General features: G+C 38.1%; 1 protein-coding gene across 1 annotated transcript in view; it reads left to right on the top strand.

The window, feature by feature from the left end:
* Positions 1 to 400: 400 nt before the first annotated feature.
* The window catches only part of DHX40 (DEAH-box helicase 40), a 49,511-nt gene continuing 37,617 nt past the window's right edge, over positions 401 to 12,294 (top strand). The window contains exons 1-7 of the mRNA XM_043583900.1: positions 401 to 608; positions 1,451 to 1,618; positions 2,884 to 3,029; positions 5,112 to 5,231; positions 5,664 to 5,891; positions 6,124 to 6,190; positions 7,151 to 7,282. Of these exons, the coding sequence (XP_043439835.1) occupies positions 497 to 608; positions 1,451 to 1,618; positions 2,884 to 3,029; positions 5,112 to 5,231; positions 5,664 to 5,891; positions 6,124 to 6,190; positions 7,151 to 7,282 (973 nt within the window). The 5' untranslated portion in view covers positions 401 to 496. The remainder of the gene's footprint in view (positions 609 to 1,450; positions 1,619 to 2,883; positions 3,030 to 5,111; positions 5,232 to 5,663; positions 5,892 to 6,123; positions 6,191 to 7,150; positions 7,283 to 12,294) is intronic.

Genomic DNA, 12,294 nt, shown 5'->3' with positions numbered 1-12,294 from the left:
AGCTCTGCAACGCAGTAGTTCTGAAATGAACAGGTGATTACAGACTGAGCAAGGTGAGAATGTGTCCTGGAAACGCTGCACTCTAGAAAGGTTCCAGTTCTGGCAAAGGGTCACATCACAATAGTGTGTGCAGGCAGAACAGGGTTACACTGACCACAGTAGCTTAGTAAAGGGGTATCACCTGGCTCTTCTGCGCACAAGTGGGAGAAGGCCCTTCTGGACCTTGGGGCGGCATCAAGGCCCGAGGCGAAGCACACACCCGAAGATGGAGGGAAACCCTCGGGGGTGGGCTCCCGGTTGGGGGCCCGGCCAGGTCGCGGGTGTGGGGAAGCTTTCCGGCGGCAGGGCGCCACGTCACCTAACAGCTCCCCCTCCCCTCGCTCCAAGTCGCACGCGCGGAAGTAAACACCTCGACGTCATCAGGGCGCGTCTTCGCCTTTCCCCTCCCATCTCCCCAGATCGGTGGACGTGCTCACCTCCGCTCCGGGCCAGGTCTATGTCCCGGTTTCCCGCCGTCGCGGGCAGGGCGCCAAGGCGGCAGGAGGAGGGTGAGCGGTCAATAGACCTTCAGGAAGAGCGGCCTTCGGCTGTTTCCATCGCTGATAGAGGTGCGGTCCGCGGGACGCTGCGGAGGCCAGCGGGAGTTTCGGCATGGGGGCTTTTGGGGGGATAAAAGTACGCCTTTGGCGAGCAGAGAAAAGTGGAGAGGAGGCTGCAGCGTTCTTCTCGCCGTCCAAGCCGGAGGCGAACTTTGCCTCCAGTGAGCACTTTGGTTTTGAGGGGGGCGGTCCCAGATCCAAGTTGGGTGAAAACCCTGCTGGGGGACAAAAAAGTGAACCCCAACGCCTAGACGCGTTCTGCTCTTAAACAGGCTCTTAAAGCCTTTGTTCTCTACCCATCCAGCCCCCCCCCCCACCCCCCCGCCCCGCTCGTCGGGCCGCCAGCCTGCCTTTGGGTATGGTATGAAGGGAGCCAGTTTCCAGGAGCCAGTTTCCATGGTTACCCACCACTTGGCCTTCTGGGATATCAGTCACTCTGAACAGGGACCTAACTTGAACCATGAATCAGAAGCAAACACAGGTGGCTTTTTAAAATTCAGCCGAGAGTTTCCTGCAGTGTTTTAGCTTTTGGTCTATTGTTTAATAAAATTGGGCTTTGTGCTTCTGTATGGGTATGCTCGCATGTACATTGCCTTGTGCTAGGCCCACTTTGTCAAGTACTCTGAGTCGTGCATTAGCAATGCTCACGTTGTTAGATTTTACTAAAAAGTTGTTCTGGGCTTGTAAACCCTTACATACCAATTTGACAAAGGTGACTTACCTGAGAAGTCATGGATCGATCCATTCCAGCCCCCAAATTGTGTTGTCTTTCTCTATTCAGTTCTGGGAAATTGAGTTAGAGATATCTTTACAGGCCTTTTAATTGCACAATTGTTTTTCTGTTATTACAGAAGAGAAAGGATGCACATCACAGGAGGGAGGAACTACTCCAACTTTTCCTATTCAAAAACAAAGAAAAAAGCTTATTCAAGCTGTGAGGGACAATTCATTCCTTATTGTTACTGGAAATACAGGAAGTGGTAAAACCACTCAACTCCCAAAATATCTATATGAAGCAGGTAATTTTATTCTGGGATAATATTGGGAGTATTTAAAAAATAACCTCTTGGGACACCTGGGTGGCTCAGTTGGTTAAGCCTCTGACTCTTGCTTTTGGCTGAAGTCATGATCTCACAGTTGTGGGATCGAGCCCCTAGTCCAGGTCTGCTGAGAGCGTGGAGCCTGCTTGGGATTCTCTCTCTCCCCCTCTCTCTGACCCTTCCCCTCTCATGTGCGAGTGTGTGCTCTCTCTCTAAATAAATAAATAAACTTAAAAAAAATCCTCTTAAAAGCTAATAGGACTCTGTATTGCACAAATACCCACCATTTGTTTTACAGTCCCGATTCTTCTATTTACACAACCTCCCTACATCTTTCCTGCTTTTTTATGGTGTTATTTCACATTCAGGAGTTAATTCAGATGATGTTTTTTCCATTTTTAACTGTCATAATAATCTCAAATAAAATTATAGGTAGATAATGATTCTCTGCTATAGAATGAGGTTGTCTTGCAGTTAACCACTGGGTATTGAAATAATTTTCAGGAGGAAGGGATATAGTGATATCTGTTGCTGACATTAGTATTTCTTGGTTCCTTCTCCAGAGGGTTGTCAGGCAAATATTTATTCCCTGATTCCATAACACCAAGCCAACTAACAAATTTCCTACCCTTAAAGTGTCTTTAACTTCAATATGGTAAAACTTCCTATCATAAGGTTGGTATAGAGCAAAATTATATTGGATGTTATTCATATAAAAGATGAAAATTTCTTCTCTGATATTAACTTATTCTAATCCATTAAATCTGATGTGCCATTTTTTAAGACATGGAATGTCTTGTTTTTGCATACTATTTTTGCAATAGTATAGTTTTGCATCCTATTAATAAAGAAAAAAGCATCAATTGTAAGATGCATCTTTCAGAAATACTAAAATGGTAAAAATATGAAAGGTGGTATGTTTAAACTTCTGTGGCAAAAGTAAATCTAGGAATTCTGTGGAATTTATGGGATTCCTAGGGATTAAAAATTTTAGACTTATTTAGTGTAAATCATTAGACTGAAATTGGAAAAAGCTAATTAAAATATGTATATTTTGAATATGTATTTTTATTTTTTTATTACTAAAATCTCCATGGTACGTTGGGTAAAACGGTATGTTGTTGATTTGCAGGGTTTTCTTTTGGAAACATTTGAACAGTTTGTGTTGATTGGCCAGAAACAATTTAGCTCTAATTGGAAGCAGTTGTTAACAGTTTTGTGTTTTTTACCTCTGTTTTTGATAGGGTTTTCACAACATGGTATGATTGGGGTGACTCAGCCACGAAAAGTAGCTGCTATATCAGTTGCTCAGAGGGTTGCTGAAGAAATGAAATGCACTTTGGGATCCAAAGTAGGGTACCAAGTTCGTTTTGATGATTGCAGCTCTAAGGTACAAAGGTTTTATTGCTATAAGTCCTGTAAACTTATAGACAGATTGGAGAAAGTTATGAAAGATTTTAACTTCAAATTTGCACTTGTATTTTATTTTATTTATTTTTTAAAGTTTTTATTTTTAAGTAATCTCTACACCCAATATGGGGCTTGCATTATCTTACCACTTTTCCCCTTGGATCTCACAACCCTGAGATCCAAGAATTGCATGCTCTTCTGATTGAGCCAGCCCCTGCATTTATAATTTTAAGAAACAAAGCCTCAGATTAGAATTAATCTTGTTTGTGCACCTGAGCCCAGTCAGTTAAGCATCCGACTCTCGATTTTGGCTCAGGTCGTGATCTCATGGTTTGGGGTTTTGAGCCCCATTTTGGGCTCCGCAGTGATAGCTTAGAGCCTGCTTGGGATTCTCTTTCTCCCTCTCTCTCTCTCTGCTTCTGCCCTGCTCACAGTCTCACTCTCTCTCAAAAATAAACTTAAAAAAAAAAAGAATTAATTTTTTTTGCCCATTGTTAATGATTTGTTGCCCATTGTGAATGAATTAGCTTTCCTATTTTCTCTCTTCTCAGTTAGTTTGTAAGTGACATGTTTGTTTTTTTAAAGATTCTCTTATTTTTTAGCTGTAAGAATCCTTGATATATAATTTACATTTGCATTCTCTAAAACAATTTTTATAGTATTAAAATATATATAATGTAAAATTTACCATTTTAATAATTTTTAGGTGTACAGTTCATTGGCATGAAATACATTCACAATCTTATGTATCCATCACCGCTCTTTATTTTCAGAACTTTTTTATCATCTCAAACAGACACTATATCTAGTAAACATTAGCCCCTCCATCCCCCCTCCCTCCAGTTTGTGGTAACTTCTATTCTACTTTCTATCTCTATGAATTTGCCTTTACTAAGTACCAATTATAAGTTGAATCATATAATATTTGGTCCTTTGTGTCTGGATTGTTTCATTTATCATAATATTTTCAAGGTTCATCCATGTTGTATATTTGTATTGCTAAAGTCAATGGAAAATGGACAACTTAGAAAAGTCAGTAAGCAAGTATTTATCGAGTATCTTCTGTATTCATGGTACCAACAAGTTTAAAATTGTTTTATTTTTAGTAGTTAATGGTCACAATTTATATTCCCTCAGGATTTTTTAAATCTTGTATCACATACAAAACAATCCCTATCCGAATATGGTTCTTAATAGGAATGGCCATCATTTATGGCACACAGTGACTTCCCAAAATACTGTCTTTGCCTTCCTAGTGGGAAGTGGGGAATTTTCTTTCTTTTGTCTTCCCTTGTTTTATGTTTATATTGCTGTTAACTCGTAGCCTTTAGTTCTTATTCTCACCTTGGTTTGTTTTTTTTTAATTTTTTTTTTTCAACGTTTATTTATTTTTGGGACAGAGAGAGACAGAGCATGAACGGGGGAGGGGCAGAGAGAGAGGGAGACACAGAATCGGAAACAGGCTCCAGGCTCTGAGCCATCAGCCCAGAGCCCGACGCGGGGCTCGAACTCACAGACCACGAGATCGTGACCTGGCTGAAGTCGGACGCTTAACCGACTGCGCCACCCAGGCGCCCCTCTCACCTTGTTTTTAATGCTAGTCGGCTTACATAGTTTTTAAAATAAGAGAGTAGTGAGGGAAGAAGAGAGTGAAAAGAAATTGTGCACCTATTTCGTCTACCTTTTCTCCTGAGTCCTCTAAAACAGTGGCTGAGATGGAGATGGATCGCATTTCATTGCTGCTTCCTACAGCTTGCTCATGTGAAGGCATCGCATTATCTTACCACTTTCCCCTGACTACTTTATATCTCCGTATTGGTCACTTTTGTTGCTTTATCCTAGAATATCCACCTTAGTTCCTTATCTCTGTCCCTGTGTAGGTCACATGTTTTATAATTTACCATCCTTGTTGTTAGGCTATTTTATGTACTTTTTTATTTAGTCAGATTAGTTAGAATACCTAATGTCTGTACATTTGGGGGAAATTTTAGTCTGTAAAGTAGGGGTGAATTTCTGTAACACTGTATATGTAAGTTGATATACTCTGCTGTTTGAACATTAGGAAACTGCAATCAAATATATGACTGATGGATGTTTACTGAAACATATTCTGGGAGATCCAAATCTTACCAAGTTCAGCGTCATCATTTTAGATGAAGCCCATGAGAGAACTCTAACTACAGTGAGTATTTTAATATAATGGTTATTTATTAGTTTATTTCTTTGGGGTAACTTTTACCTTGTAGAGAATTGTCTGGTCTTACTTACATTTTAATCTGTTGAAATAGGAGTTCTTTGGTTAGGAAAGCAAAATATTTAAAATAAGTTGGTTTTAGGGGCGCCTGGGTGGCGCAGTCGGTTAAGTGTCCGACTTCAGCCAGGTCATGATCTCGCGGTCCGTGAGTTCAAGCCCCGCGTCGGGCTCTGGGCTGATGGCTCAGAGCCTGGGGCCTGTTTCCGATTCTGTGTCTCCCTCTCTCTCCGCCCCTCCCCCATTCATGCTCTGTCTCTCTCTGTCCCAAAAAAAATAAATAAAAAAGAACGTTGAAAAAAAAAAAAAAAAAGTTGGTTTTTAGGTATACTTGTGACTTATTAGAAATTTACTTTTTTTCAGGACATCTTATTTGGCTTATTAAAGAAATTATTTCAGGAGAAGTCTCCTAACAGGAAAGAGCATTTGAAGGTTGTGGTGATGTCAGCAACTATGGAATTAGCCAAGCTCTCTGCATTCTTTGGAAATTGTCCAATATTTGATATACCTGGAAGGCTTTATCCAGTCAGAGAAAAATTCTGCAATTTGATTGGCCCACGAGACAGAGAAAATACTGCATATATCCAAGCGGTAGTACTTGACATCCTTTTTATGTCTTTTTTTTATATTCTGATTCTAGTTGATTAAGTAGTTTAGTAATTCATTTGTTCCCTTTTATTTTAATGGCAGCCCTCATAGTTCCTTGCACTTTTGAGAACCAAATTTAATTTTTCTGTGGAACAAGGGGAAATGATTGGGAGTGGGGTACTCTATTTCCACTATATTATATTATAGCATATTATGCTTGTGTTTCTTGCTTTAGATTGTGAAAGTGACCATGGATATCCATTTGAATGAAATGGCTGGAGACATACTGGTTTTCCTGACTGGTGAGCATTCAGTATCAGGTTTAAAAATTTAACTATTTATGAGAAGCAAATGTGACACAATAGAGTGTTACTTTTGTTGGGAAATCTGGGCTCATATTTAACTCATATTGCCTTTTTATGATTTATCTGAATAGTTGTAGATGTCATGCCTTATATAAGAAATATAACAGAATTCTATACTGCCATAAAAACTGCCAGTCTCATTAGTAAACATACATAAAATACACTGACCTTTTAGTAAAAAGATATTAAATGGTAAAGTATCAATATTTTTCTTAGTCTGCCTTATATAGAGGTGTGACCACACTAAACAGTCCTGGATCTGAATGATTAATTCCATTATTTCAAAAGACATCCTACCAGCTCCTTTCTTCTTCGAGTGGTGGGATGGTACTGTGTGATAGCAGTACATGAGGTGTTAAATCCATGTCTCATAGACAGGCCTTTTTTGGAAGTCAAAAATAGATTAGTTAAATCCTAAACTAGTGTGATTCTTCAATTAGCAGCATCCTACTAACAGAAATGAGTCATTTCATCGCTCTCCTCCTACTCTGCCTTGTACTGTCAGAAGTGAGACATTGTAACAATTGCTGCCTTTTTCAGATTACTTTAAGTATTTTGAAATACACCTAAATGCAGTATCTCTTGGACTAGATACTCCTATATTAATGATTAACTTTACTGAGTCTTTCTCAAATACTGTGTTAACAAGATGAAAGTCTTGAAGATTATAAACATTTTTATTCCTGAAGAGGTTTAAATTGCTTGGGAACTGGTGTTCAGTTTTTAATTTTATTGTTGAGATTTGGTACAGTTTATGTGTTCATCTCCTTTAGATCAAATGAGATTTAAAATAACTATTATGCAAAACTAATTTTAATCTAGAAGGCTTTTTCCCCCCCCATTCTTAAATAATATTTGCTGTTCATTTGCTGACGTTATTTTCCTCCCTCATTTCAGGTCAGTTTGAAATTGAAAAAAGTTGTGAGTTACTTTTTCAGATGGCGGAGTCTGTTGACTATGATTATGATGTTCAAGATACAACTCTGGATGGTTTGTTAATATTGCCATGTTACGGATCTATGACAACAGGTAATTCCTCACTAGAATAGATAATTTGACTAATTTTTTAAAAAACTTTATTGAAAAATCACATATGTACAAAATAGTGCACAGATCCCAAGTATTTAGGTCAATTAATTTTACAAACAACTCATTTTTGTAACCAGCACCTAGATCATAAAACAGAACGTTAAGGGAACCAGCCTTCCTTAGGGAAGGGACTTTCCCTTGAAGTCTTTTCATATTCATTTTTTCAAGAGCCTTGGACAACCCTTGGTGTTGTTTAAGAGTGGACTGTGTCTCGGGGCGCCTGGGTGGCACAGTCGGTTAAGCATCCGACTTCAGCCAGGTCACGATCTCGCGGTCCGTGAGTTCGAGCCCCGCGTCGGGCTCTGGGCTGATGGCTCAGAGCCTGGAGCCTGTTTCCGATTCTTGTCTCCCTCTCTCTCTGCCCCTCCCCTGTTCATGCTCTGTCTCTCTCTGTCCCAAAAATAAATAAACGTTGAAAAAAAAAAAAATTAAAAAAAAAAAAGAGTGGACTGTGTCTCTCCCAACAGAACAAAAATATTGTTGGTAATTTTTTTGAAATGAGGACTATTATTTCTTTTTTTCTTTTTCTTTTTTTTCCTGTGCACATGTGCAAGTCGGGGAGGGGAAGAGAGAGGAAGCCAAGCATGCTCTCTACTGACAGTGTAGAGCCTGATGCAGGGCTCCATCCCACAAACTGCAAGATCATGACCCGAGATGAAAACAAGAGTTGGATGCTCAACTGACTGAGCCACCAAGGCGCCCCAGGGCTATAATTTCTTGATAAGAGTACCATAAGTCAAACCTAATTTGCCAGTGCCAAAGAATTTCTAGAAACATACATCTAGGTACATCTGAGACATAAACACAGTAGATGGTTTTCTTTTGAAATAGCACATATTAATCTGATTTTCAAGAATGATGATGTTCTTTTGTAATTTCAAAGAGCAAATGCAAACTCTTACCCTGATATTTGTTCATAATAAATAGTGATGAATTAGGTTTAGGATTTGTTTAGTAAAACTACTTTATTACGGAATTTGATATGTAAAACTAAAGAGAAGTTATTTATAATTTGTGATTAGCATTTAATGTAAAAATAATATGTGTGTATTTTTGTTTTGTTGAGGAGGTGGTTCTTACTCTCTTTTTTTTTTTTTTAATTTTTTTTTTAATGTTTATTATTTTTGAGAGAGACAGAGACAGAAAGCAGGGAAGGGGCAAAGAGAGAAGGAGACACAGAATTGGAAGCAGGCTCCAGGCTCTGAGCTGTCAGCACAGAGCCCGATGCAGGGCTCGAATTCACAGAGCACAAGATCATGACCTGAGCCGAAGTCGGCTGCTTAACCGACTGAGCCACCCAGGCTGCCCAGTTCTTACTCATATATTAACAAAAAAAGTTTAGGAATATATATTTTTATAAATAACTGTAGACCACATGCTGGTTTGGAAATCTCTTTTGTGATGATATTAGGCCCTTGCCCTCAATATTGAAATCTTCTTTTAGGTTTTTAGATCTTTAAGGGAATTCTTAGGGTCATTATTTGATATTTTAAGGTTTTCATTGTTTTCTGGAGATTTGATCCTCTCCTTTATAATTTACTTTGTTAACTGCTAAGGTAATTCAAAACTAATTATTTTTTTAAAATTATTTTTTTAATGTTTATTTTTAAGAGAGAGAGAGAAAAAGAGAGAGTGAGAATGGGAGAGGGACAGAAAAAGAGGGTGACACAGAATCTGAACTGTCAGCACAGAGCTGGACACGGGGCTCAAACCATGAACCAGGAGGTCATGACCTGAGCTGAAGTCAGATGCTTAACTGACTGAGCTACCTAGGCGCCCCACGGTTGCTTTGTTATTAACTATTAATAATATAAATGCATTTTTCTGTATAAATAGTTTCATTCTTTGTCATATTGAAAATAACATGCTGAGTCTGCTAGTGCATCTTGTTTAATGTCCTGAAATCCAGTTTTTATACTTTTAAAGGTTGCTAATGACCTATTTCTCAAATCTCATGACTATTTTTTTTTCCATTAGTTTGTATTTTGGTTTTGTGATAATAAGTCTCCCTGAAATGCTGTCATCTGGGATAATATTTAATTACCTAGTTCTCCTGACCACTCTTTCTCTAGGTGTGCTGCCCTCCCACCCTTCCCAGCCTTTGTTTCTCTTTAAATGTGACTATTGCTTAAGGTTTTATCCTTAGTTTTCTGTTTTCTTAGAATTCTTTGTTTTGGAGAGGTTGGATCCTAGGACTCACCTGTCACTTCTCTATGGATGACTGTCTCTAATTCAGTCTCACTCCTGAACTCTGGACCTCCTGGTTTTCCTAACGGGGCTTACTGGTCTGCATCATATCATCCTAGATCATTCAATCCAAATGTGACCACACCTATAGGTGTTATGTGTGTGTGTGTGGGGGGGGGGGGGGTTGGTCTCTTGTCCAGATCATTCATTCATTCTTTTTCATTTTTCATTGTCATCATTAGAGTTGGAATCTTCAATTTGCTTTCCTAAATTGTTAACATAATCTGCTAATCTGTTTTAATCTTTCAGAAGCACATCTCTGATTGTGTCAGTTTCTTGTTGGGTATCTTCAGCCATTCCTTATTACCAACTGAATTAAAATACTAACTTAATAACTTGGCATTTATTATCCTTCCAGTGTGATTTCAACCTACTTTCAGCCTTAATTCCCAGTGTATGAGGTTTTCTGTGTTGGTGTGTATGTGTGAATGGTAAAGATATAGAACTGGGTGTCAGGAGAACCATTACTGAAGGGCTTTGTTTGTTTATTTTAGTTTCCCTTCTGGTTCTAAGGGCACGATAAAGTTGAGCTACTGGTGATCCATTATGAGCATAGTACTATTTATTGGAGCAATTTATAACAATGCAGAGAGGCATTCAAATTGAGCTAATGAGGTACTGAGTAATGGGTAGTGTGAAGTTGGGAGAGAGTGGCAGATTCCTGGGATCATAGGCTCTTTTTTTTAAAAGCCTGGTTATTATAATACTTATAATATTTTCTTTATTATTGCTACTTTGGGTGATGGAGAGAAACACTATATGTTATTTCTTTTATTTCCCATTATGCTTTAGGAATAGAAAACTTGGACTTGGGAGTGAGGAGAGCAAAGAAGGGTTTCCTGCCTGTGGCCTGTTGTGAGGGGGTTCAAAAATGACTCATACCTAGGTTTAGTGAGTAAGTGAAGATTTTGAGGTGGATATGTTATTTGCTTTTATTTCTGGGCTAGCTATGAGGGTGGCTTACTGTTTTAAAGGGACATCTTAAGGTATCTCTCTAATTGACAAAAAATTCTCAAATGTCAAATGTGAAGAGATGCTGTGGTATCCCTTCTACTGGCAAGATTATATGATCCTGCTCCCTGGGCTGAACTAACCCCCCACCCTTTGTGATGTTCTCTCAAGCTCAAAGTGTAGGCAGTATTTTTTACTCCTTTTCTTTCCACATCTTTTTTGTGGTTGCATCTGCTATTTCCTTAACTTGAACTCCTCCTTTGCCTTTTATTCTCCCCTCTTACTGGCTGAAATCCTGCTATTTTGTTTCATGAGTGCAACCACCTCCATAAAAACCTCCCGATTTCCCACCTCACAACTGGCTTTGATCTCGTCTTCGTTTAATCCTCACTGTGCTTTCCTGTTCCTCTTGTGGCACTTCACACATCTTACCTTGGGTTATGGTTGCCTCATCTCCTTTATGAGATTATGAACTACTTGAGTATTACATGTTGAAAAAGTCCTGATCAGATGTTTGTTAAATTGAGTTCCAGAGTTTTCACTTTCTGCTAGACATTCTGTTGATGTTTTGCATCAAATGCTAGCTATGTCTAGAACCTTATTCTTGTTTCCCTCAAACCTTTTTGCTCTTCTGACTTCCCTCTTGCAAAACCTGTTCAAAGTTTTGCAGTTTTTCAGGTATACTGAAATATACCTGTTATTTCATAAGTGACAAATATTTGCATGGAATTTGGCAGTTATCTAATTCAGTGTTCTTAACCTTTTTTGAGGATGGAGTCTCAGATTCTTTTTAAAAGATAAAGCCATGGTTTCTTTCTCTAGAAAAATGCAAATATACCCATGTATTTATTTTTTGCATAATCAGACTTCTTTATTTTACAGATAGAGACTAAGTGATGTTCCTGAGGTCACAGGGTAAAACTGCATTTCATAACTGGTTATCTATTCAGTAGGGACTGAAAAAATGAGTACATGTTTCCAGAATACATGAAGAAAAGGAAAGGAGATTTGCTTTGGATTGGTGTGCAATATTTTCTCTTCTTTTTTTAGAGAGAGAAAGAGCACAAATGGAGAGGGACAGAGGGAAAGAGAGAGAATCTTAAGCAGGCTTCATGCTCAGTGTGAAAATTTGTCTTTTGTCTTGTAAAGAGTGCATAGTTGTAAAATAGAATCAGAAAAGTAAGAAAAGTAATTAAGATTAGATCTCACCAACATGATTAAGTAATAATCACTATTAATATTTTGAGGTATATGAACTTTTTCTTTATATATTTAAATATATTTTTATTGTTTAGTTTTTTCTAACAAAAAGTGGCATTATATTATGTGTTTTCTTTTGTTTTTCTCTTCAGCCCTTTGTAGAAATTCTTAAAATATAGAAAAGTGCAAAAACAATCTATTTCCCACTATGCAGAATTAACACACTCTTAATGTCTCAGCATTTTTGCTCCAATATTCACTTAAGAAATATTAGTCAATTAAGGAAAAATGATACGATTTTCATTATAAAGAATTCAAGCAGTGTACAAAATTACAAAGGTGAAAGTAAAGAAATCATCTCAAGTTTGTCCATACAAAAATAAACATCTTTAACGTTAGGAAAAAATTTAGTTGTGTGTGTGTATGTGTGTGTGTCCATACAGAAGGATAAGTAAATATATAGGCAGGTTGATAGAAATATTATACTCTTAGTTGCTTTTTAAAAAAGTATTTAATTTTACTTGAATTTACTTGAAGGAATTGTTAAACTTTGA

Source organism: Prionailurus bengalensis, chromosome E1 (assembly GCF_016509475.1).
Source record: "Prionailurus bengalensis isolate Pbe53 chromosome E1, Fcat_Pben_1.1_paternal_pri, whole genome shotgun sequence".
Classification (NCBI taxonomy): domain Eukaryota; kingdom Metazoa; phylum Chordata; class Mammalia; order Carnivora; family Felidae; genus Prionailurus; species Prionailurus bengalensis.
This window is presented reverse-complemented; position numbering and strand designations above follow the sequence as displayed.